The 27405-nt window shown below is 46.5% G+C and overlaps 1 protein-coding gene across 1 annotated transcript; it reads right to left on the bottom strand.

Moving 5' to 3' along the window:
• Positions 1–1372: 1372 nt before the first annotated feature.
• Positions 1373–27405, bottom strand: Snta1 (syntrophin alpha 1). The gene is made up of 8 exons (XM_003467806.5): positions 26957–27405; positions 23027–23212; positions 8834–9038; positions 5550–5757; positions 5288–5418; positions 2982–3178; positions 2113–2300; positions 1373–2007 (listed from the first exon to the last, which is right to left on the bottom strand). The coding sequence occupies exons 1-8, from the start codon at positions 27264–27266 to the stop codon at positions 1915–1917; spliced, it is 1518 nt and encodes a 505-aa protein (XP_003467854.1). The 5' UTR covers positions 27267–27405; the 3' UTR covers positions 1373–1914.

The raw sequence follows: 27405 nt of genomic DNA, 5'->3' as shown, positions 1-27405 counted from the left end.
TATGATGGCCATCATAGTCTGTACACTGTTTCCAATGGTGCAACTACAAAAAGGGGATATGTTAGAGACCATAAATTCACAATGGCTAGTTTTACATTCTTCCCTCGGGCAGGAACAGAGGCTTGGAATTTTTCTTTTTCAGATTTGCCATTATCCCATTAGGGATGGCCCATCCTCTCCCACGGACTAAAACTAAGACTAAAATGACTAAGACTAAAGACAATCTAGGGCAAGATCCTTCTTAGCATAAGACAACTTCCTCTAAATTACTGATAATTCCCTCCTCAGTCAATAAATGCCAAGGTTTTGGCAAAAACAAAAAACAAAAATTTCTTTGACATTTCTTCTTCTAAGAATTAGGGTCTAATTCCCCTTTCCTGGATTTATGACTCACTTCTAAGGAACAGAACGAAGCAGAAATGACAGTTTATGACTGTGATGGTGAACCTTTTAGAGCTTTCAGTGCTAACAAAACAAACACCCACTACAGCATGCACACTGTAGAATCACCATGGCTGGTTTATGACATACAAAGAAAGAGGCTCATTAGAGGCTTTCTGGCTTTCTTTTGGCTCTTTCTCTTTACTCATGAGCTCTGGGGCAGCCAGCCATGTCCTAAGGACACTCAAGTAGTACTCTGGCGTGGCCCATAGTGAGAAAGTAAGACATCTGCCAACAGACACCACAGCCTGGCTTAGCTTGGCTTTTCTTTCTTTCTTTCTTTTTTTTTTTTTTTTTTTTTTTTTTTTTGGTTTGAGACAGGTCTTGCTATGTAGTTCAGGCTGGTCTCAAACTCAGTGATCCTCCTGCCTCAGCCTCCTGAATGCTGGGATTACAGGCATGTGCTACCATGCCCAGTAGACACTTTGACTCTAACTTCATGAAAGACCCTGAGATAAAAATGGCCCAGTTTAGTCCTGCATCCTTCTCAAATGTCTGGCCCACAGAACCTAAGAAGTAACAGTTTATAGTTGTAAACTGCTAAATTTTAGGGTGATTTACACTAGAATAGATACACAATATGCTGCCTTGTGTGTGTGTGTGTGTGTGTGTGTGTGTGAGAGAGAGAGAGAGAGAGAGAGAGAGAGAAAGAGGAGAGAGAGAGGGGAGAGAGAGAGAGAGAGAGAGAGAGAGAGAGAGAGACAGGGTCTTATATGTAGTTCAGGCTTGCCTGGTACTCACTATGTAGCCCAGGCTAGCCTCGAATTCATGGCAATCCTCTTGCCTCAGCTTCCCAAGTTCTGGGATCACAGGTGTCTTTTGAGCCCAGTTAAAAGTCTGTTCTCTAGGGAGAGAGCCCTAATCCTTCATCTGGTTCATCTTGATACTATAGGAGCAGGGGTCCCAAGACCAAGACACAAACCACAGACACTGGCCAATCTGCCTGTGTGCTCGCAGGCTGTTTATTACCCAAGAGCAAGGTGGAGAGAGAGGGATGAAGAGAAGAACCGTGCCCCAAGGCAGTGGGTGGAGGGGAAAGTGAACAGAAAGGCTCCTCTTGTTTCTCTTGCTGCTGACCCAGGAGACTCCAGCTTCAGACAGGGCCTCTGGAGGACATAGCTTTGGGGCCTCCAGGAGGCCTGGAAGCTCAGCAGTAGACTGGGGTCAGAACCCCTACACAGGCAGATCCCAGGCTTGGAATGGCTTCTGTGTACACAAAATATCTCTCTGCAAAAGGCACTGGTGGAGGAGGGTGGCAAGAAGGCCGCCCCTCACAGGCAGGGTCCACTATGTCCTAGTCCTGGGTCCTGGCTCCCAAGACCAACTCAGCCTCCCTCAGAGGCTAGGTCTCTGAGGCCCTTGCTGCTCTTCTCTCCTTTCTCTCAGCCCAGCGGTGAACAGGAGGTCCGCAGAGGGCCAGGTCAGGCCATGTGGTGGACATCCCCTCTTTCTGGCTAGTACATCTGGTAACTTCTAGGCCAAGAGCCCCAGGCGAGTGACTTTGGCCGAGAGGAAGGAGTGGATGATGAAGACCATGGTTTTGGGACACGAGTGCAGGTCCAGCTGCTGCAGGGTGGATGGAGAGAAAAGTCACAGTCCTTCTCCCCAGCCTGGCCTCCAGGACAGCACACATACACCACACCCAGGCTACAAAGGTGACCCTCCACTTACAATCTCGCCTTCAGCACCTCCAAAGTCCAGGAAAAGGAGACTGGCACCATCATCTGAGGACATCTGCAGCTTCTCAAAGGGCTGTCGAAGCAACACAGCTCGAGCTGCACCTGGCTCAGCTGCCCACAGTGTGAAGCCCTTGTCAATGTGCACCGAGAGGCTGCAGGGACGGCCGTTCCATGTGCAGGCTGCAGGGAGGGATGTGGGGCCCTCAGAGACCGTGAGTCCCATCTCCAGACCCCACCAGCAGCTCTCCTGTTGGTCTGGAATACCTCCACAAGTAGGAAGCCAGCTGTCTGCCATGACACCTGGGCACTCACCCTACAACTGCCCCTACACCCAAAAATTCAGAAAGACAGGCCCTCAGAGAACCTGCATCTTATTTCTAGTACACTTCCAGAAGCACCATAACTAGAAAGGGTAAGTAAAAACTCTGCCACGGACAGCAGGCCCATACCCCACAAAGGTGTCAGCAAACATACTAAGCACGGCCCTTGAAGACCTTACAGGCCTACAGCTATTGCTGCTTAAAATTTAAGTTTCATGTGAACAGTGAATAATTTAGCCATACTTATACAAAAAAAGTATTCATTGTTTATGAGATTCAGATTTATCTGGGTGTCCCGTGTTTCTGGAGCCCAATCCCACTTCTCACATTGTCACCAGCAGAATCGCAATGACAAGGCAAGAAAGACCCCAGGGGAAAGTCTTAGGACCTGCAGTGCCACTGGAATCTAAAACAGAATGCCCTGGAGAGCCCAAACCCACTCTCTGGTCCCCTCCAAAGCACCCTATGGAAGGAAGTTTGCACACCTCTATAGACAAAAGGCTCATTACCAGAGAGGCAGCCTCAGATCCACCCAGCGTACCTGTGGACACCTCTTGCACGCCCTCAGCAGCCCGGTGACAGCCATCCACCAGCTGCCGGGTCCAAGCAGCCAGCTCCTGTGGTGACTCCACACTGAACAGGTGAGTGTCCACACCATGGCGCGTGCCCGTGCGCAGGGCAAAGGAGAGCTCTGCATCATAGGGCACAGAGCCCTTGGAGGGGCCTGAGTGTACCAGCCTGGGTGGGGCGGAGGCTAGGCATGAGGTCTTGCTCAGTGGGGGAGCAATCCTGGGCAAGGGGGCAGTGACTGAAGAATCCTTTACCATCTAATGGGGGGGGGCAGCACTTGCAGGTGAGCACAAACTGACACAACTGGAGACACCTCCCACCACCCTCCCCCAGCCCCGCTGAGGCAGTGTCTACACCACCACATACACATCCCTTTGCATAGGCTGTTCCTTCTGCTTAGACCCTCTTCCTGATTATCTATTCAGTTCACTCCCTTCCTTCCCTCTGAACTTAATCAAATGTCACCTCCTCTTTTCTTCCTTTATCTTCCATTTCAAATAGCACCTTTGGGGCCAGAGATTTAACTCAGCAGCATAAACACTTGCCAGGCAGGTATAAGATCATGAGTTCGATCCCCAGTACCAAAAATAAATAAATAAAATAGCATCTTTGTCACTTACTAGCCTTAATTTTCATTATGGTACCAGAAATTATCCTTTTTGTTGGTTTCTGGCTGTCTTTTTCACTAGAACATCTACAAAGGCAGATATTTTTGTATATTTAGTTCACTACTATATCCTCAGTAACTCAAACCATATCTGACACATAGTAGATTCTCAAAAAACATGTTATGTTAATTAATTGAGTCACTTGATTAAACATTTGTTACGTTAATTAGATGAGTCACTTGATTAGACAGGCAATCCATAACCTATAACTCCATTAGCCAGCAGGTCCCTGACCATGGGCCAGAGCCCAGTATAGGCGGAGGAATCAGGAATGACAAGGGTCCCAGACCCTGCAGCTTGACTGTTACCTGCTGTGAGACCTTCAAGAGCCTGCTACCTGTCTCTGGGCATCAGACCTCTGCGTTCTTAGCCCTCTCTGCTCTTCACTTCATCCTCTCTGTTGCCCTCAGATGACATCCAATCTCCCACTAGAAAGCTGCTGACCCACAAGAGCCCAGGCTCCCTATTCAAGTTCCCTGTCCATTCCACACATGCTTTGGAGTTGACACAGCATCTTGCTCCAGCCTCCTCCCCACTCCCATTCCCACTCCTCCCAGACACAAGTTCCAAACCTCCTGTTCACGCAGGACACCTCCTTTACCCTCCTCATCTGGCAAATACTAAGCCTGTGAATTTTCCTCGGCAAAGGCTGCCTTTCCTCTCCATCTGCTGCCTCCTCCACTGCACCTCCCCCAGCCCCACCATCTCTCCTGCATAACTGCAGCAGCCTTCCAGCTTCTACCTTGCCCTTCCCCAATGCATTCTCCTGGCTACAGGAGTTCTTTAAAACACAACTCAAGAGCCTGCAGGTATAGCTGAGCGATAGAGCACTTGCTTGTCATGAATGAGGCCATGGGCTCAATCCTCAGTAGCACAACAGTTAAATAACATACAACCTGAGTAACATGCCTCCTGAGCTAAACTCCTAGCACTGCCACAAGCCTAAAGAGGATGCTAGCATTCCTTAGCCAAAAGCAGGGGATCTACAAGACCCAGCCCTGCCAACTCCCTGTCTCATTATCTCCAATTCCTTTTTTTTTTTTTATCGGTACTGGGGATTGAACTCACGACTGCCTGCTTGGCAAGGAAGGTGCTTGTGCCGCTGAGCTAAATCCCCAGCCCCATATCTCCAATTCCTGCATGGATTCTCCATCTGTTTATAGCCACTCATCCCCATGACATGCCTCTGGACTTCTGACCTGATGCCCTTTCTATGTGAGCTCCTCTCTTCCTCATTCCTTAATAGCCAACTTCTCATCAAAGTCCCGTTAGAATGTCACCTCCTCAAGGCCTTTCCCACCCACCAAGCATAGCAGAGTTAAGTGGCTTCTACAGGTATAATGGCTGTTCCTGGGCCCATCTTCCCCACCAGGCTAGGTTCTCCCTGAGGGCTATGACTGCTAGGGTCAGCTGCATCCTCTCAGACCATATGTCGATGGATAAGTGACTGATGTGACCTCACAGCCTTCTGTTTGAGCCCCCATTTTACATGGGGAGGACTTCAGACCAACCTAAAGTCAGAATAGGGCAGGATCTCGTAGCATCAGGGGCCCATCTGGGGCATCTCCCCCTAAGCTCTGGATGAGATATGGGGTCTGGCCATGGGTACCTGGTGGCGATGAGTGGGGCAGTGTGGGCCGGCCGGCTCAGGGCCTCCCGGGTCTGGGGGAGGCCACTGTAGAGAAGCAGCTCCTTTTCAGTCAGCAGGGCCATGGTGGGGGCTGTGGCCCCACTGGGAAGCTACAGGAGGCAAAGCAGCAGTGAGAAGAGTGGGCAAGGGAGAGGTCAGAGGGCCAGGGGGAATGAGGCATTGAGAGGCACTGGGGGCAGGCCAGTTCCAAGTGAGGAAAGGCAGGGGACCCAGGAGGCACCTGTTCAGTCAGCCAGCCAATCTGCTTGATGTCCTGGTTCCCAGCTGTGCCTGCAGCTGCCAGCAGCGCCTGCAGCTCGTCCTTGACCCAAGGCATCAGAGCGTTGACCTGGGCATGAATGGCACCTGCCCATGACCTTGCACTAGCTTCATCCTTGGCCCTCAAGAAGAGGGGGTCTTGGCCATCTGCTGCACAGATCTCCAGGTATCTGCAGGTACAAACAAGGCGGGTGGAGCCCGTCACTGAGCTGCAGCTGCCCAACCACCTGCTGCTACACTAGGAGAAGCCATGGGGGATGGCCCTGAGGAAAGGAGGAGCACTGCTGGCTGCTGGGGCTCCAGCCAGTTTGGAGTCCTCATGTGATCTAGAGACAAGGGACAAGGACAAATACATATATATGCTATGCACATAAACACACATATACTCAACCCATGTGCACCAGAAGCCAAAATGACCACTGTGCGAGATTTCATCATGCCCTTTGCTCCTGATTTCTAAGGAAAATGTGTTTGCACAGAATCAGACCAATTCATCTTTAATAAGAGAGAAAAAGCCAGCCATGACAGTGTACCAATGTAACCCTCGCACTGGGAGGCTAAGGCAAGAAAACTGCTGTGAATTCAAGGCCAGTTTGAACTACATAGTGGGACCCCGTCTTAAAAACCTCCCCAAACCAGGCACTCCAGAGGCTGAAGCAGGAGGACTGTTGTAATTTGAGACCAGCCTGGGCTACAAAGTAAGCCCAAGGCCAGCCTGAACTGCATAGTGAGACCCTGTCTCAAAAAGACAAAAAAACAAAAAAACCTCCCCAAAGGGAAGTTTATAATATAATAAAAGCTGAAGAAACATAGTACAGAGAAAGGTGGAGATAAAAGACCCCACAGGCAAGTGTGGATGAGAGTCTCAAGGAGATACCAAAAGAAGCAATGTTTGAGAAGGTTTGAAAAATGTTTTGTTGGGGATTAATAAGACATTCCCCTTTGGCATTTCTTTTGTTTTTGTTTACTCTTTTCCCCAGTTCTGGGGATTGAACCCAGAGCCTTTATACTACACTACATATATCCCCAACTGTTTATCATTTTTTATTTTGACACAGGGTCTGACTAAGTCACATATTGCTCAGCCTGGGCTTCAACTTGCAATCTTCCTGCCTCAGCCTCCCAGGGCTGCAGCACCACACCTGACACTTTGGCATTTCGGTAGTAGATAAAATGGGCAGAAACTGAAGGATGTCACATTCACAAAACCTTTTTTGTTTGTTTAAGACAGCCTCCCTGGCCAGTTTAGGCTGGTCTCACTCACAATGATCCTCCTGCTTCAGCCTCCCGAGAGCTAGGATTACAGACCTGCACCACTGTGTCCTGAACAAAACCCATTTCACACTCCTTTACCTCTTCCTTCTTTTGTTACAGAACTAGGAAGCAAAATCCTTGAATTTCCAGCTTCCCTTAGCAGTTAGGGCTGGGTGGGTGACCTTTTTTGTTTTTATTTTTTTGCAGTGCAAGAGATGAAACTTAAGAGACTCATACACACTCAGCAAGTGCTCTGTCACTGAGCTACATCTCTACATGACCCAGTTCTGACCCATGACACACAGAAGTCTCTGGAAGGGTGACCCTCCCACATGAAAGCAAACCTTTCCTACATGTGGTAGTTAGTACCCAAAGATGGGCTCCTTCAAATGTGTCCAGCCCTACACACACAGTCCACTTCTCCCACCAAAAGGTGAAGTTCATTTCTCCTCTCTTTGACCTTATATAATATAAATAAAATGTGGCAGGAGGGATGTATCGTCTACACATGTACACACACAGAGAAACACATGTACACACATGCCTTGAGTGATGCCTTGGATCAGGTGGAAACCTTAAGGTTCTGTGAGTCTCTGGAAGAACCAACACCCACCTCATTTTCCCTCAGTACAAAGACCCTTTCGGTGGAATACCTGTAAATGACCTGTGAGCCACAAATTCTATTTTTTTTTCAGTACTGGACTGAAAAGCACACCCATGAGCACGCTAACACTGAGAGCCACATCCCTCGCCCTTTTTTATTTTGAGATAGGGTCTCACTAAGTTGCCCAAGCTGGACTCAAAATTGGTATCCTCCAGCCTTAGTCTAAGTGCTGAGATTACACCACTACAACTGACCCTTTTTTTGAGACAAGATATTGCTATATAGTTCAGGGTGGCCTAGAACTCACGACCCTCTGGCATCAGCCTCTGAAGTGCAAATCACCAGCTCTTTCCTCATGAGACAGGCAGGGGTATGGCATCAAGCGTGGAGGGGTTCAGATGCTAGACATTCACTAGTCCTCCCAGCCAGTGCTGACCGCTGGTCTGGCACTGAACCTAGGCTGCAACTAGGACCCACAACACAAGCTTCTTAGGCATATGCCACATATACAACACCCCCAGCCCTGCATACCCTACTTGATCAACTTACATTCCACTCAACCAACACCATCACTCAGCCACCTGTAGCTTTTCAAGCAGAGAAGCAACTGGAATGAGGCAAGTGCCACCCTCTCTGTGTGATTCCTCTCTCTGTAATTATTAAATGGGAGTGAAACATGGGACTTTGCTCTTAGGGCCACCATGAGAATCAGATGAAATTGGGCCTGGCAACCACATGAGCTGGGCTGGATATACACTTAGCACTCACTGAATATTAGCTGGTACTGACTTTATTATTAATGAACTGGGTTTTTTCTTTCAATTTTTTATTTTCATTAGTACTTGTTTACAATACATAACGATTCATTCATTATGGCCATCAATGAACTGTTAAAGGCTGCTCAAATGTGAAGGATAGTAACCTTTTGTGTCCCTGATCCAAATGTTACCAGATATCTCAAAACCTCCACCAAGTCAGCTTACGAGGACAACTGAATTCAGCAACCTTAAAAGTGATGAGATCAACAGGCGTGGTGGCTCACGCCTGCAATCCCAGCACTTGGGAGGCTGAGGCAAGAGGATTGTTGCACGTTTGAGAGCAGCCTAAACTACAAAGTGAGCTCAAGGCCAGCCTGAACTGCATAGCAAGACCCTGTCTCAAAAAGACAAAAAAAAAAAAAAAAAAAAAAAAAAAAAAAAAAGAGAAAATGAGAAGTAAAGCACATCATCAACCCGCAACTTCACTCATGCATCCATGTAGCATTTCTTAAGCACCTTCTGTGCTGGCATTGTGCCTGTCAATTATACAACAGAGGCAACTTTCCTTTGGTCCCACTGCCTAACACCAGGGCATGCAAGTGTCTGAGCAGTCTCCCACCCCAGCCTCACCTGGGTTCCGGGTCAGAGGGGGTGCACCTCCTCGAGACATATGCCATCTTCAAGGGCACGTGCTTGGCCTCACTGAAGTGGCGGGGTTGGGAGCCAGGGGAGGAAGGCTGCCGCTGAAGGGGTGAGGTAGGAGGTGAGTCCCAGCCGACCGAGTTCCCGCCAGCAGAGTTCTTGAAATATGGTGAGACCTCTTTCATATACTTGACTAGTCAAAAGAGAGGTCAACAGTTACCACTGTGTAATGTGATTGTCACTAGTTAGTTAAGTTTAATTTAGATCTAGTATCACGATGGTATCCTAAAATAAAGCCTTGCGCATGGCAATGTGGTAGGAAATACTTGATGCCTACCAATATCCATTCACCCTCCCCCTGGCTCATCATCAACACGTAACTACTCAGAAGACAGACTACACTTCCCAACTTCCTCTGCAGCAAGGTGTGGCCAAGTGACTAAATGCTAGACAAGTAGGTAGAAGAGTCTGGAGTTCATGATGGCTGCTTAAAGGGAACAGACAATAGCTACAAGGCAGAGAAAGAGCACTGAGACAGGAACCAGGACATGTGACAGGTCTGTCACTGTTCTTTCTCTTCATTCTCATCTGCAAAGAGCAGTTGAATGAGATAGTCCTATGGTAGAAGTTGCTCATTGTCCTCTAATGAAGTGATAGCCTCTCAGCTAGAGGCCTGTTTCCAGGCTCCCTTGCAGCTCTATGCGTTCATGTGACCAAGTCTGACCAACAGGATGAGACCAGAAAGCCAGAAAGCTTTGCTCACTGAAGAAAAGGGTGTGCCTTTCTCTTTCCCTTTCACTGTCTGTAAACCAGACCTGCAGTACACCATCCTGACCATGAGAACAAAACTCATACTCCAGGGAAGTCCAACCAACCAAATAGAAATGAACAGATGCTGAAATTTCGGAAGTGCCCTATCAGACTTGGACTGTTACCTAAGAGAGCAAAAGACTTTCATACTTAAGCCACAATCATTTATGGTTTCTTTATTTCAGCAGCAAGTTGGTACCCTAACCGATACAGATGCCCACAGGCCCTACAAGGCCTGACCAATTATCCTACGTATATTAAATGCCTTCTAGAGGAGTATTTTCCAACGGAATCTTCTGTGATCATGTAAAATTGCTATACATATTGTTCAATGTATGTAGTGCCACTGAGCACTTAAAATGAGGGTAGTGGGGCTAGGGATTTAGTTCAGTGGCATAAGTGCCTACCTGGCAAGCTCAAGGTCATGAGTTCAATCTGCGGTACCCCAAAAAATAAATATTTTTAAAATGAGGGTAGTATAAATAAACTGAATTTTACATTTTTGTTTAGTTTCAGCTAACTTAAAATTAATTTCAAATAGTCACATAGAGCTAATAGTCAAGCACACAGGTCAGAATACTTCTGGAACATCAGCCAGATCTGCTTTTCTACCCAGCTGACCCATAAAGTTCTGTTCTGACATGCCCTCTTGCCCTACTGGCCTGGACTGGACTCCTGAGCTACACGAGATTGTTCAGAATGAGGCTGGAAGGGATTCCAAAACTGGTGGCTTGATGCTATGGGGCCAACTGCCTTCCACTCTGAGGTCAGAAGAGAAAGTGTGCAGAAAGAGACACTGGGGACACATGCTGAGAGGCAGAGGAGAGGTCTGCCTGGTACCTGCTGATTTCCATTTCTGATTTCGTACTTCAGAAAGTCAGGCTGGGGGCTGGGGATTTAGCTCAGAGCAGACAGTCGTGAGTTCGATCCCCGGTACTGATAAAAAAGAAAAAGCCAAAATAACAGAAAGTCAGGCTGCAAACCCAACTGCAGTTCTAATATCTGTAGCCAAAATAATCTCAATTGTGGCCCCAGTGATGAGGGCCATGAGCCCATGCCTTTCTAGAAAAGGAGATCTCTGATCCCAGCACTCAGAAGGTTGAGGCAGGATTGAAAGATCAAGGCCATTCTAGGCTGCAACAAAACAAAATATCTCTAGAAAAGATCTCCCTAACAATGGGAACTGGACACAAAAGGCAACCTGATGGACAGGGCAGGTCTGGGAAGAGTTTGGCAGGGTAAAAAGATTTAGGGACAAACCAGTTTTCTTGAGTATCTATTATGTACCAGGTTTTGGGCTGGCCCTAGGACTGGGATGGTAAACACATGACACTTGTACCACTACCTCTTTATTCCTTTCTTATGGAAAACATAGCTGATTAATCATAAAGTTCTATATGGCTGCTATTACAAATCAATCAAAGATGATCGGTATTATAACACTCAGTGGCTTGTTTTGTTTTTTTGTTTGTTTGTTTGTTTTTGTCTTTTTCATTTTTATCGGTACCGGGGATCAAATTCACGACTGACTGCTTGCAAGGCAGGTGCTTACGCCGCTGAGCTAAATCCCCAGCCCTTTGTTTTGTTTTTTGAGACAGTCTTACTACATAGTTCAGGTGGTCTTGGACTCACTATAGAAGCCAGGCTGGTCTCAAACTCAAGGCGATCCTTCTGCCTCAGCCTCCCAAGTGCTGGGATTACAGGTGCATGCCACCATGCCCCAGCACTTTGGTGTTTCCTGCTAAGTCAATTAGGCTTAGCTGCAAATACAACATAAAATAACAATGCCTTAAACAATGAAGGTATTTATGATTTCACTTAAAAAGTCTGATGGAAAGCAATTTAGCAATGGGCCAGAGACTCAACAACACTGAAATCTGAGCAGGACCCTTTGCCTTTCCCTTGGCCTTCCCATCATGACCACAGGAATGGTGCCACAGCTCAAGGAATCATTCTTTACATAACAAAACCAAGGCAGGAAAGGAACAGGCAGACAGAAAAAGGGCAGTCTCCTCACACCTTGCTCCTATCAGAGAGGCAAACACTTCCATGAAGCTACCAGCAGATGCTTCCTTCTCTGCCCAAAACTGGGCCATGTATCCACTGTTAGCCCAATCATCAGTGTACCACCATGCCAGGCTAAAACAGCTTTTATTAACAAGAAGAGGAAATGCTTCTAATAATGCCTGCCCACTCTCTTGGCATCTGGGCTCTTCCCAACTCTGATATGCGGCAGTCTCCTCATCTCTAAAATGAGCTGCTAGGAAGAATATATAGAAGATGATGATTAAAAGACTAGCCTAAACACTGGTCTCTCTCCTGCCAGTGATACTGTCTGCTGCTCTACAGAGATATCTGAGACCTACTGGTGGGGGCAGCCTCCCCTCTCCTCCTGCCATGCCTGCTCCCATAGTTGTCTGGCTATCTGATGGTTGCAGTCAAAGCCCAGCTAGCATGCCCTGTCTGTCAGTGGACAGCCCAGCAAAGGGTTAGGTTAGGAGGCCATCCTTGGCACTCTCCCCTGGAAAAACTAGGTAAGAAGCTATTTTGGTCCCAAGAGACACCCCTAAAATTTAGACATGATTCCAGGCAAACAGGAGTAAAGGAGAAAAGGAGATATAAATCTTTTTGGGAATGGAAGAGAAGTATAGTGAAAGCAAGGGCAAGTTTTTTTTCTTTTTTTTAAATGAAGCCTATTCTAAAGTCAGGAGCCAGAATTAAAAATGATTATTAGATCACAGCAGAGACTTACCCAGTACTGACTACAGGATTATGTCTTAAAAGGGAATGGAGTTGATACTTGTTCAGTCTACCTGATAGAATAAACCATCTTTCTTTCTCCTTGCTAATATATCCCTGATCCCTAGAGGCTCAGTTTCTTCCCAGCCTAAGAGGAGAATCATGATTGGTCAAAGCTAATTATGATAATTCCAAACCTCTTGCTTGTGAATGGCTAAAATAGGGGCAGATCATACAATTCAGGCAAATCAGATGTAGCACGCTCCTTTCCTCTTCTCTCCTCTAACCTTTCCAAGTTTCTGGGAGAGAATTCTGTCTTAGAGCAATGGTAGCCACATATCAAGGATGGGGAAGCTGAAAGATGGATATACCTAGTCTCCAATGACACTGTGAGCCCCTAAATTAACATACCCTGAAACCATGCTGCCCCAAGATGTCCTAGAAGTAACAAATTTTGATCAATATTTAAACATCTTTGAGGGGAGTAGGTTGGTTACAAATACAAAATTACAATTAGGATTCAGTCTAGGGCCAGGGATTTAGCTCAGCAGCATTAAGTGCCTGCTTGGCAAAGTCGTGAGTTAGATCCCTGGTACAAAAAAAAAAGTATTCAGTTCCAGTGTTCCAGTGTTCCAGACTATAGCTAATAGTAACTCTTTTTTCAGTTCTGGGGATTGAACTTAGGGCCTTCACACTGAGCTACATCTCCAGCTCCTTTTTATTTTCTATTTTAGACAAGGTCTTGTCAAATTGTTGTTTTCCTATACTGCTATGACCCTGTCTCATTACATATTCTAGACTGGCTTTGAATGCACTATGTAGCTCAGGCTGTCCTTGAACTCACTTTATAACCCAGTCTGGTCTCAAACTCGCAATGATCCTCCTGCCTCAGCTTCCTAAGTATTGGGATTACAGGTGTGTGTCACCATGCCAGAACTATTTTGCTTTGGGTTTTGTTACTGAAGATTTTTTGCTTTTTGACACAGCATCTCAAACTCCTCCTTGCTCAAACTCCTGCTCTGGTTTCCTGGTACCCTTCACTCAACTTCAAGGTCTCTAAGGGCAGGGGCTACCTCTCTGGTCTACCACATCTCACCCTCTAGTCCAATTCTACTAACAAGAGTCAGCTATCAGAAGCTGTATGAGCTTCCAAACTGCCACATATTTGAAAATACATTCCTTTGTGTAGAGAATGCCCTTGGTACCTGGTCTGGAGTCAGGCACTGTTGGATTTGAACTCCAGGTTCAGTACTGTCTAGCTGTGTGACCATAAACCAGGTCATCCACCTCTCTGGGCCTCAATTTACTATTCCACAGACGAGTAGTAACATATCTACCTCAGATAGATGTCAGGATTAAGTGAGGGGGTGTATAAACATGTGGCACACATTAGGCACACAAAAAAGTAAAGTAGATGTTTCTTGCCAGGCATGGTAGTACAAGCCTATAATCCCAGCACTCAGGAGGCTGAGGCAAGAGGACACCTGTGAGTTCAAGGCCAACCTGGACTAGATAGCAAGACTCTGTCTCAAAAAAACATAATAAACAACATGTTTCTCTGTTGCTGTTGCTGTTATGGGCCTTTTGAGACTAGGTCTCGCTATGCAGTTCAGACTGGCCTTGAGCTAACTTTGTAGCCCAGGCTGGTCTCAAACTTGCAAAAATCCTCCTGCCTCAGCCTCTTGATTCCTGGGATTACAGGTGTGTGCCATCATGCCTGGCATGATGTTTCTTATGAAAGTAGAAAGAAACTATAAAGGAAGGAAACGGGGATGCAAAGGTGAAAGGCATGATAAAAATGATGTAAGTATGTTGTATGCATGCCTAGATCTGGAAAAATGAAATCCATTAATCTGTATATCTAATATGCAATAATTTTTAAAAGTAGATGTTTCTTTCCTATCAGCCTCCCTTGCTCCCACTTCCTAGAACCCTTTCCTGATTCTGTGTGTTGAGGTTGCCTCTCTCTGCAGACTGGGAACTCCTATGGGACAGAAACTAGACAAGTGAAACCCCAAGTCAGTATCATATGAATGGAGAAATCAATACCAGGACCGCACAGGATCACAGAGCAATAATTAAAAGGAGATGTCCCAGCTACACCAGGGACTAAGGCAAGAAGATTGCAAGCCAAGGGCAGCCTGAGTAACAGCAAGACTGTGTCTCAAAATGAAAAATAAAAGGATTGGGGCTGGGGATTTAGCTCAGCAGCATAAGTGCCTGCTTGGCAAGCTCAAGATTGTAAGTTCAATCCCTGGTACCAAAAAAAAAAAAAAAAAAAAAAAAAAAAAAAAAAAAAGAGCTAGTGACATACCTCAGTGTCAAGAAAGAGGCTCTGGGTTCAATCCCTAATGCCCAAAAATAACTTAAAAAGGAGGAGGAGTCACCACCACAGGTTAAAAGACGCAGGAAGCCTTCCCAGATGCCCAGGCTGGGTCTGTCCTACTAATCACCTCTGCAGTCCCCTAGACCCCACTACTCTCTACCCTGCAGTGACTACATGAGGTCAGTGCTCCCCACCAGGCAGGAATATTGTGAAGGTTTTCTCTTGTATCTGTGTTCCCAAAATCCAGCAGGAGTCTCATATGCTACATGTTCAGCAAATGAACATTTGTCATCTTTGAAGTCAGAGAAACTGCCAGAGTCCCTGTTCATCCAGAACCGGGTCCTCCTTCTCCTTTCCCACAGAAACATGCTATAAATGGACAACGTAGCATACAGCTGCTGCCAGACACAGGGTTTGGATTTCACAAGCCAAGTGGCCTCTCCCACAGAAGAGGTGGGGGCCCCAGAGTATGGCCTTAAATAGCCCAGTTCTGAGGCCTCCTCCCTGCTCTGATTTCTGCCTGAGTTGCTGGACCAGGCAGGGTGGGGCTGGGCTGTGACCTCAAGAGTTGCAGACCATGGCCTGTGGCCAAGACTCTTGATTGTACAAAGACAGGCGCAGCCAGAATCCACACTGACTAGCAGTCCAGGAGCCTGGTAAGGCTCACATAGACACACGGGCCCTTTCTCCTTAGGGAAGCTGGGGCAGACAGAAACACAGGCCCCAATGCCCAGGGACTCCAGCTCTGCCAAAGTGGGAAGCCAGAAGGAGACTGCACTAGAAACCAAGCACAGAGACAGGGGAACGTCACTCACCAGGTCCAGTCCAGTCAGGTGACACAGGAGTTTCACATGCATTACTGAGCGGAGGGGACACATCGGTCTTGGTGCAACACAGTCCCACCAGCATTTATCCCAACGCTCAATAAACACTGGTGACTAAATGTCCTGACTTTGAGTCTTGGGTGAAGGGAAGACTTTGTGCTAAGCTCAAGCTGTTCCTTGCATGTCTAGTGGATGGTCACTTACTTAAAGTGGTATGTTTGATCTATTCATTGCTAGTCTAGGGCCTCTCTCCTCCAAACCAAATGTCAGATCCCTAAGCATAGGGACCTGTACTCTGTTTGCCAATGTACACCCAGCCTCTACAGTAGGACCTGACATATACCAGGTAATCAGTGAATAACTAAGAAATTTGTTCAATGATTGAGCTGGGAGCGTTGCTCAGTGATGGAGTGCTTACTGGTTTGTTAAATGAATGGACACTGAAAGTCCTGACCTTTCAGTGGAGCTTTCAGCCTGGAGGAAGAACACTGACTCAGCTGATTCTGAAGTAAGGAAAACTTGGCTTAATGTCCTTGCTCCATGACCTGCAACAAGCAACTTGACCTCCGTGAGCCTCTATTTCCTTATTTTTAACATAGAAGTGAAATTCATCTGCCTCACAGGTAAAACACTTTTTCCTGCTTAGTAGATGATAAGCTGTCCATAGATAATAGTGTCTTGTTATTTCTGTTGTCCATAGCCTGACAGGTTAAGGGGGATGGGCACAGGATGTGAAGATAGATGACAAGGATTTGAATCTAGGCCCTGGCACTAGCTCTCTGGCCTTGGAAACACCCAAGGGCTCTCTGAGTGTCAGTTCCTCTGCCTACATAATGGGCACTGATGTGCTAACTCTAAGTGAGGTATTGTGAGGACTCAAAGTTGGGGTGTCCCCCACCAACCTGGACTGGAATGGATTTGGAATACCAACAGGCTCTAAAAGGGATGACCTTTAAGGGCTTACTGGTTTAGCAAGACTGGACTAAAAATAGTTTCTGGATACTGACAGGCCCAAGTAGCAGGACAGACCAGCAAAGCACAGGCTGCCACAACTTGGGGAATAAAAATCTGACTTTACCACACTAATGAGTAGTGTGGGGTAGGGTAACACCTATCAATATACTAAAGGCAGCCAGGCATGGTAATGCATGCCTGAAATCCCAGGTCTCTAGTGAACTGAAGCAGGAGGATAAGAGGATCTTGAAGACTAGCCTGGGAAAGTTTGGGAGCACACTTCTCAAAATAAAAAGGATTGGGGATGTAGCTCTCAGTGCAGGGACCCTAAGTTCAATCCCCAGTACCAAAAGAAAAAAAATAAAAAGATCTTAAAGGTAAATAAATCTTTTAATCTAACAATACCCCTTACAGGAACAATAATTCAGACCTATGTTCACAGATGCATAGAAAGGACATTATCGGGGCTGGAGAGTTAGCTCAGCGGCATAAGTACCTGCCTTGTAAGCAGGCGGTCGTGAGTTCAATCCCTGGTACCAGAAAAAAGAAAAAAAAAAAAAGAAAGAAAGAAAGAAAGGACATTATCTATGGTACAAGAATCCAGGGACAAATTGCATGTCCACGAGCAGGAACTGTGAAAAAAAATGCCTTTCTTAAATGGCACAGATCACACATTCTTTTGTTTTGGTTTTTGTTTTTTTTTTTTTTTTTTTTTTTTTGTCATTTTTGAAATAGGGCCTTGCTATGCAGTTCAGTCTAGTCTTGGGCTCACTTTGTAGCACAGGCTGGTCTCAAATTTGCAAAGATCCTCCTGCCTCAGCCTCTCCGGCCTCAGCCTTTCAAGTGCTGGGATCAGAGGTGTGCGCCACCACACCTGGCTTACGCTTTCTTTCCATTTTGGGGGTGTTTGTTTGTTTTTTGCAGAGGGAATCAAAGTCAGGACTTGTACTTGCCAGGCAGGTGCTTATGTCACTGAGCTGTATCTCCAGCCCCAGATCACACATTCTTAATGTTTATATGAAGTCCTGGCCCAGAGCAAGAGCTCACTAAATATTGGCTAAATATGAATGAATTCCAATAGGATATAATACAATCATTAAAAAGTACTAGCCAGGCACAGTTGCACATGCCTATAATACCAGCTACTCAGAAGGATAAGGCAGGAGGCTCATAAATTCAAGGGCAGCCTGGGTAATTTAATGAGATCCTGTCTCAAAAATTTCAAGGGCAGTGAGGGCTGTAGCTAAGTGGTAGAGTGCTTGTCTGGTATGTGTGAGATCCTGGGCTCATTCCTGAGTGCCACCAAAAAAACCAAAAAAGCTAGGCATAGTGCCACATGCCTGTAATCCTAGCACTCAGGAGACAGAAAGACGAGGATCACAAATTCAAGACCGGCTTGGTCTACATTGCCAGACCCTATGGACATGGTGACACAAGCCTGTAATCACAGCACTTGGAAGGTTGAGGTTAGAGGATCACTGTGTGTTCAACGCTAGTCTGGGCTACTAAGTGAGTTCAAGGCCAGTCTGGATGGAACAGTGAGAACCTGTCTCAAAAAGACCAAAAATAATCAAATAAATAAAAGACAAACAAGAAAAAAAGAACTAAACAACAACAACAACAAAGCAAAAAGAAAAAAATCATGAAAAGTTTTGAAAAGGAAGCATGCAAAAAGTATCAATAGTGTTTATTTCTTTTTTTTTTTTTAATTGGTACCAGGGATCGAACTCACGACTGCCTGCTTGAAAGGCAGGCGCTTATGCCGCTGAGCTAAATCCCCAATAGTGTTTATTTCTGTGAGATGATCGCTTTATACTCTTCTGGGTTTCTTAAATGAGCATGTGTTACTTTTTAATCTTTTATAAATCTAGTTGAATTTTCCAAAATATACTATCACAGGGCCAGGGATTTAGCTTAGCGGCACAAGCACCTGTCTGTCAAATGCAAGGTCATGAGTTCAATCCCCAGTACCAAAAAAATATATAGATAGATAGATAGAGATGTAGATTATCACATTACAAACTATCCAAACCCAGACTCAGAGATATGGAAGGCCCTTATCAAATCAGGAACCCTAAATTCAAACTTCTCGAATCTTAGTAATAGGAGAAAGAAGCATTTAATGAATGCTTGCTGTACACTAAGTACCAAGTTCAATACTCTCAAACACACCTTCACTTAATTTCAACAATTCAATCGAATGAATTGAAATCCTTGTTTAATGGATGGACATTAAAATGAGCCTCAGAGGAGGCTCATGAATTGCAGTAACTATAAATATTTAAGAACTTAAAAAAAAAAAAAAAGACCTTGTGCTTGACTCTTCAAAGATCTGTGCTAATATTCTACCTCTACCACTATGTAACCATAGGCAGGTATCCGCTCCTCTCTCTTGTAATATTGTAATATTACATGGATGAAAAGCATACCTAACTCACAAGAGTAGCACTGAGGATTCAGTGGAATCTGAGACACGTAGCCCGATGCCTCGCACACTGTGGGTGCTCAATAAAGAGCAGCTACCATCATGATTACTGTCATTTCCTCTACCTCCACCAGCAGCCAGGGGCACACAGCTAATCAGGGACAGAGCTTGCCTCCTGAGGCCACAGGCATTTTAATCAGGGACTGGGATCAGGCCAGGGCTGGAATAGCCCAAGTTTGAACTGCGGAGAGTCACATGGTCCAAAGTCACATGGTCCAAAGTTATGTGTGAATGCAGCCAAATAAATGTTCCCTTGTGAACAATAGTCAGAATGACAGGTCTGAGTCATGGGAGACCTGACTACAGACCCCACTCCTGCCTGTTCCTGCAATAGGAACCCGTTTGTGCATCACAGGACACAATATACTCAGCCCAACTGAACAAGGTGACCCCCAAACTCGCTGCATCCCACTTTTCAAACTGGTAATGCAAGGAGCCAAGGCATCTGGCAGTGTCTGTCTCCCAGGGGAAGGCCTGGCAGGGGCTGCTCTCAGAGTTCCAAGGACTCATAACACAAAAGCTCAGGAACCAGTCAAGCCCAGAAGGAACTCTGAGCCCCTTCTACAACATATAGGAAAGTGAACTGCAAGTGTAAAGATAAAGGAAAAGAAAGGGGCAAAGAATGTACCCTGCTGACACCCAAACATTCACTAAGACCTATGATGAGTCTCAGCCCCAGAGGCTCAGAGACAAATTACTCGCGCTTCCTGCTAGAGAAGAGTTTCTAGAATGGGGATACAACTCTGGGGCAGAGAACTTGCCTAGCGTATGTGAGGATCTGGGGTCCACAGTGGGAGTGAGGAGATGGTCTCTGCCTGAGATGTACCTTTCCTATTTGTACAATGCACTAAAAATTTACTTTATTGGTTTTCATTGCCCTTTAGTATTATTTTTTAATGTGTACTAGACTTTTTATTGCCACTGTCAGTCAAACCACACTAGTCAAGGGAAGAGAGAAGGACATTTTGCTCATGGCAATCCCTCCCTCTCCTCCCAGACCCGGTCACCAAGGACCCAGGCTGGCCCTAGCATGAGATGTACATACACAATGGGTGTCCCAGGCTGGCCCTGGCATGAGATGTACACACACAATGGGTGTCTCTAAGCAGCAGGCAGAAACGTGTTGGCTGCCAGCTTGCACCCAGACTCTGGTCACAAACACATCCCTGCAGCTAAGAATAGGCTGAGGATATTTGTGCAAATCCTTAACCTAGCAGGGGAAAAGTTCTAGGAAGCAGACTGGGGTTGATGAGATCCAGTTGAGCCCCTAACGTGGGCCAGGAAGGAGGACTCTGGAAGGCTCCTGGAGTTTTCTGGTGACACCTGTTCTTCCAGGACATCACCAGGGGATTCCGTACCATGTCCCAGGAAAGAGGCCCAGTTGCCTTGCCAAATTCACATCCAGAGGAAAGGCCATTCTTCTGTGGCTCTCAGAGGTGGCTTGAAGAGTAGGTTCAGGGTAGGAAGTTCTGAACAATGGGGCCAGTGATTGGGCTCCAGGAGAAACCTAAACCCAGAGAGGCTCGTAGGAACCATGGCTGCAGACTGGCGAAACTGCTAGATTCTGATATTTTGTACAAACCCCCCAAAATCTCAAGGATCAGGCACAAGCCAGCACCCACTTTCTCAGATCACTCTAGCAATCTATAGATTCTTGAGCCCAGTTCCTCATCCTGCCCCCATCTCAAACCTTTGTGTTCCCTTGGGTGGAACTGCCTCTTTCCAGAAGATTAATGGGCCTGGAAAAGTGAGTTCAAAGGGCTGTTCAAAGCATAGTGGTGCATGTCTGTAATCACAGCTATTCAGAAGACTTGTAGGAGGATCACAAGTTCAAGTCCAGCCTGAGACACTAACTCAAATTTTTTTTTTCTTTTTGAGACAGGGTTTCATTAGGAAATTCAGGCTGGCCTCGAACTCACAGCAATCCTCCTGCCTCAGCCTCCTGAATGCTGGAATTACAGACATGTGCCACTACATCTGTATCAAAAATAAATTTTAAAAGCACTGGAGAACAGAGTACAATGGCATATGCCTATAATCCCGGCTACTTGATAAGCTGAGGCAGGAAGATTGAAAGTTAGAGGCCAGCCTCGGCACTTTGCAAAACTCTATCTCAAAAAAAGGAGGGGAGTGATGTGCAAAGGCTCTGGGTTCAATGCCCAGTACTGGAAGAAAGGCAAAGGCAAAGAGAGAGAAAGACAGACTTCAACTAAGAAAAAGCTCCAGAAAAACAAGAAGGTCACAACCTCTTTCCTCATAATCATGCCTGGGAAAGGATTTACCAAAGGAATTATCTTAATATTGGAAAAGACCGAGAACATAAGAGCTGGAGACTCTCAGTCCTGAGATGGTACGTGTTACTTCTCTCCATGCTGCATCTGTGGCAGACATTGCTAATCAACTCGAGCTCCTTTCTTCCCAGCCAAGACCTTCCAATCCTCACAAATATGGAATAGGTAACAGTTCAAGTGAGACTGATATTCAGTGAGAGCAATTGGGTATCTCTGATCTATGACATGAAGTATGTACCTATGAATGTTCTTGGTTTAGTGAGGAAGTACAAATATTCATGAATTAGAGTGAAGCCCTGGGTATTAGTTCTCAAAGTCAGAAGATGGCTCAAATGTCAAACATTCAGAGTTATTTCCTCCTCAGAATGATGTACACGCCAACAACCTGGATACAAATCTTCTCAACCTAAAAATGATAAGGGTGAGAGGTCCCAGGGAGAATTGGAAATGTGGCCACAGTAGAAATTTTGCAATTTATAGACCAAAATTTCAAACAACAGAAACTAAAAACTCTCTCAAATCAGCTAAAATGTAACACTGCATGAATGTCAAGTGTTCTAACTGCACTGCCAGTTATAAATATCAAAATATTAAAGCATCTGGGAAGAAGACCCTTATACCATATCATACCATATAGGATCATGAGTGATCCTATTATTTGATTTTGCAGTTAAAGCATGATTGGTAACAACTGGAGGTATGACTCAGTGATAGCGCACTTGCCTAGTATGCATGAGGCCCTGGATTCAATTCCCAGCACCACAAAAAAAAATTATCTATGTGTACAAATATATACATGAATGACATTAGATATACTTGAGCTTTTAGGAACCAAAAAGTCAGTTCTTTCTAAGTACAAAAATGCTATAACTGTATTTATAAAACTGCCTAAAATGTAAAAATAAAACAAAATAGAGATTTGAGATCTGGAGTCACAGGCATGCCAAGGATCACCAGAGATCCATAGCCCATTTGCTTCTGTAGCCTCTTGGAGACCTCTTTGGCGAAACCAAAGCAACTCATAGGATTTGGGCTTGGGACACAGCTCAGAAGCTTTGCTGACCAGGGCTTCTCCATCAGCCCCCGCCACCTCCCCCAGAGCCTATTCTGGGCGATGAGCCAAAGGCACATTCCTCAGGCCCCCACAGACTTCCGGAGCTGCCAAAGTGAAGTTTGAGGAAAGAGCTGAGCAAAGCAGAAACCTTGCAAGAGAGGGGGCAAAAAGCAAATAAGGAGCAACCACAGCAGGAGGTCTATCACACCCAAGGGGAGACTGAAGCCCAAAGATGGCAAAGGTCTCATCCAAGCCCACACAGTGATAGTAAGGTGGAGAAATCCACTCTAGGATAGAACCTTAGCTGTCACTTCCCCAGTCTCTACTCCTTGCTTTCCTGAGTCATTCACTATATGTCACGTCCTGCCATGTCCCTTCAGTCCTGTTTACAACAAACTAGAAAGCAAGAATTATTTCCCTATTTTATCGATGAGGAAATTAAATTAAGATTCAGGAAAAGGAAGTGATCAGTTTAAGGCCCCAGTGGTAGAGAGTGAGAGAGGAAGGGAAACCAGATCCGCCCAGCTCCTCACAAGCTCTCCCTCCACCCTGACACACTGTCTCCAGGCAGGTTCCAAAGTCGTGCTTCCATTTTCAACCCAGCCTCCAGACTTGGCTGGGGACACCTGATGCCTGCGGAAATCAGGGAAGAAGTTAAACCCACACCTGACCCCCTGGCTCTCGGCCCCAGTGCTTACCCTCCAGCACTACCTCCTTGCCTGTCTTCTTGAGGGCTTGCACCGCCTCGTCGTGAGTGGCAGAGGACAGGTCTTCACCATTCACAGACAGGATAGCATCCCCCACAAAGAGGGCCTCTGTCTGGTCAGCTGCCAACCCCTTGAAGATCTTGGAAATGAGAATGGGCATCTTGTTCTCTCGGCCCCCTGCAAAGACAGAAGGCAGGCAAAACTGAGGCAGACACTTCAATGCATTGGAATTGTGTCATGGTCCCTCGGCACACAGCCCAGTACTGGGAAAAGGGAGAGAGGAAAGTAAAGAGAATCTCAGAATAGTGTTAGAAGTTTGGGATATCAATAATGCTGATAACACATGGTTTAAAATTCATAAGTGCCTTGGGTATAGTTTGGTTAAATGCTTTGGAAGTTCACCAGTGTTTGGGAAACTTACAAAGTGCTTTGATAGTTTTTTCTTAAATATTTTAGGTTTTAAGTAATTTTCCCACAATGTGGGAACCCACCAATGCCTCCTAATCTGAAATTAAGGTAGAATCTGAATTAAGATATTGTCCCCAAGGATCTTTTCAGCAATCACAAAGTTTTGCAATACAAGACCCAAGCTGGAAACCAAGGCTTTAAATTCTAAAGATTTCAGAAGTCCATCTCTCTGATGTAAACAAAGTTAATATATTTTACACACACACTCCACCTTTTTGCAGTGCTAGGGCCCAAACCCTAGGGCCTGGCACACTTTAGCCAAGGAAGGGCTCTACTAATGAGTCACACTGGTAGCCCATGATTTACATTTTACTGCTAAACTTTTATTGTTTCTGCTCCTCCTCTTCTTCTTTTTCCTCCTCCTCTTTTTACTTTGTGGTAGTGGTCCTGGGGATGGACCTAGGCGTGCTCTACCATTGAGTACTACATGTTCATTCCATTTTATATTTTGAGACAGAGTCTCTCTAAATTGCTCAGGTCATCTTCAAACTAATGATCCTCCGCCTGGGCCTTCTAAGTAGCTGGAATTACAGGCATGCACCACTGTGGCCAACTTGTTAGTACTATTTTTTATTTTTAAAAGCATGTAAGAGCCGGGCATGATAGTGCATGCCTGTAATATGAGCACACCAGAGGCTGAGGCAGGAGGTTCATTGCAAGTTCAAGGCCAGCCTGGGATACATAGTGAGTCTGCGACCAACATAGCCTACATAATGAAACCTTGACTCAAAAAAAAAAAAAAAAAAAAAAAAGAGAAAAGGACATTTAAGCTGGCAAAGACTCCAAGGTACCAGAAAAGAAAAACAAAAGGAATAGTGGTGTGCCTAGGATATAGCTCAGTGGCATGGCACCTGTCTGGCAAGCACAAGGTCCTGAGTTTGATTCTCAGTACCAAAAAAAAAAAAAAAAAGAAAGAAAGAAAAGGAATAGTAACAACAGTCCACAGTAGATCCACCTATTTCCATATATCACGTGCTATACTAAATGCTTTCAATGTCTCATTACATCTCACAATGTCCATTGCATTGTGGAGACAAGTCTCTTGCCCAAAGTTACTCAGCTTGTGAGTAGCAAAGCCAGTATTTGAACCTATGCTTTCTGGCTCCCAATCCAATACACCTATCCTATGTAGAATGCACAAGTCCTTAGATTTCACACTTCTGATTCATTTATGAGTACTAAAGGTGAGAGTATGGCTCAAAGCAGAGGTCACGGTTCCAAGGTCACAGACAGTAGTGGCAGAGCTGGACTGGAACACTTCTGACCCCACACAGGCCCAATAGTTTGCTCCCAGCACAGCACAAAGCTTGAAGTTCAGAAGAACAGGTTCCTATTTATATCTGCCCTCCTCCACCTAAAACTAGGGACTTCAGTTTAATTTGAAGCTATGATCATTCAGGGCTGCCTTGGACTCAGCTGGACCCTAATATAGGGAGGTTGCCATAGAAACAGGAGCCCAGTCTCCAAGCACAAGAAATTAGATGAAGCTGGTATTTTGCCTAAAACCTCCTAAAAGTATCCTCACACCCACCTGGAAATATGAAGCTAAGCAGCAGTAACTTTGTGTGACCTTGGCAAGACCATGCTTCTCTAGGAATCTGTTTGTCCATCAGCAAAATGGAATTCTCTGTAAACTCTAAGTGTTTCCCTGTTCAGACATACCAAGCATACAACTGTTTGATTGATCTACTGCTCTACCTATACTAGAGTATGTGGGTAAGACTGACAGTCACTCCCTGATTTTTCTACTTCTCCCTTTTAGACTCCGTAGATTAACTGTGTGGAGATTTATCTCCCCCTGGTAAGAACTACCTCCCCAAGCCAGGTGTGTTGGTGCACACTTGTAATCCCAGCACTCAGGAGGCCGAGGCGGGAGGATCACTGTTTGTTCAAGGCCAGCCTGGGCTACAAAGTCAGCTGAAGGCCAGTCTGAACTGCATAACAAGATCTTGTCTCAAAAAGACCAAAAACCAAAACAAAACAAAAAAAAAGAACCACCTCCCCTGGGGACCCAGAACATTGGCCTGATAATTAAGGTTCAAATCCCAGCTTTACCACTTACTGACCATGTGATCCTTGAAAAACTGTTTCACTTGTTTTGTCATTGTTGTTTTGAAAAAAGGTCTTGCCATGTAGTTCAGGCTGGCTTCCAACTCAAAGAAATTGTCCTGCCTCAGCCTCCAGAGTGCTTGGCACCACCACCACTGGTTAAAAAGCATTTAACTTAGTCTGAGTCATTTCTGCACCATAAAAATGGTGATTATACTCATTGCATTTCACCACTTGTTGCCCGGATGAATGGCTCATGAGCCAAGTGTAGTCAGTGCAAACACCTGGCACACAGTGGTGGCATTCACCACCATCTCCACTCCCTCACCCAGGCCAAAGGGTCTGGAGACCCCAGTGAACAGGGCCAGCACCAGGGAGGTCTGGGAAGGGACACTGCACAAGCCAGACGATAAAACGTTTGACATCCTTTCCCAAGGCATTCTACTGGAGCCTTTAACACTGATAGGCAGAGGAGGAGAAATGGTAGAAACAGCAGCTGGGGGCATAAAGGGATTTTAAGCACCATGATTAATTGCTTTGGGAGTCTCTCCTGGCCTCCATTTTCCTCTGATCTTACAGCAGTAAATAACCAAGCACCTACTATGTGGTGGCAAGCTAAGTCCTGTTCTCATAGAAACGTCACAACTCCATCATGTTCTCCATTACACAGGTGAGAAAACAGATTCAGTGACAGGAAATAACTCGACCAAGTTCATATGGGAATCCTAGACTCCAACAGTCTAAATCCTGTCAGCCTTGAAAGCTCTCAAGAAGGAAGAACTCCCAATTGTGGCTCCAGCCACTCCATTCATTGAGTGCAAGGTGGTCAGGAGACTCAAACCTAGGTGTCACAGCAACCTATCCATGTAGAGAATCTTCCTGGGGTCTTAGGTATCTAAGTCGTTGCTGGCCCCTGGCCATGACTTTACCTGTGCCTCCCACATCTCCTATCTACCCTTGTGATCCCATGCTTCTGCTCCACCCCTGCACCGTGGGCATGTCTCAGAGACTTATCCTCCTGCCCTGCTAAGGTCCCAGGCCTCAACCCTCTTCCTCCCTGGCCTGCTATTCTGGGCCCTCTCTTGTCCTTGATGCCCATGCCTGTTACCCCCTCAGATTCTTATGCCTCCACATAGAACTCACCACCTCGTGTCTTTTTGAGTCACCAAGCTCCTTAACACCTGCACCTTCCATGGCTCCCTGAGACCTCCAACTCCTGAAAGCCCCTCAGACCTTAGGGGTCCAAGAGTCCTCCTTTCCCTGTCTCCTTGGAACAAACCCCTTTTGACCCAGACAGAAGGCCTCCAACTCAGCTTGCTGCCAGATCCGCGACCCTGGTGCCCTCGGCGGCCCCACGGACACCAGAACCTGGTGCCCCGCGTGCCTCCGGTGGCCCGCGCCCACCTTTGATGCTGATGCCCAGCCCGCCAGCGTCTGCCTTGCGCACCGTCACGCGGCGCCGCTGGAGCAGCAGCGCCTCGGGCAGCTGCGGGGGCGCCGCGCCCGGCTCGGCGGCGCCGTTGAGCTGCGCGGACTCGGGATCCCGCGAAGCGCCGGGCTCAGGGCCGGGCTCGCCGTCGGCGGGGCTCACGGTCAGCGCGTCCTCTGCGAGACTGAGAAGCACTCGATGCCAGCGCTCGCCGCCGGCCCCCGAGCCTGCCCCTGCGCGCAGCTCCAGCAGCCCGTTGCGCGGGGCGCGTCTGCCTGATGCCATCTTCGCCCCGGAGCCCCGCGCCGCCGCGCTCGCCCCGTCCCGCTGCGCCCGGACCGCTCCGACAGAGCACCCAGGGTAGAGGGCAGCCGGGCCCGGCAGGGCCAGCCGCCACCCTACCCCGGGCCGCGGGGGGCGGAGC

This window comes from Cavia porcellus, unplaced genomic scaffold (assembly GCF_034190915.1).
Source record: "Cavia porcellus strain 051 isolate PalLab524CR breed Dunkin Hartley unplaced genomic scaffold, mCavPor4.1 scaffold_5, whole genome shotgun sequence".
NCBI lineage: Eukaryota > Metazoa > Chordata > Mammalia > Rodentia > Caviidae > Cavia > Cavia porcellus.
This window is presented reverse-complemented; position numbering and strand designations above follow the sequence as displayed.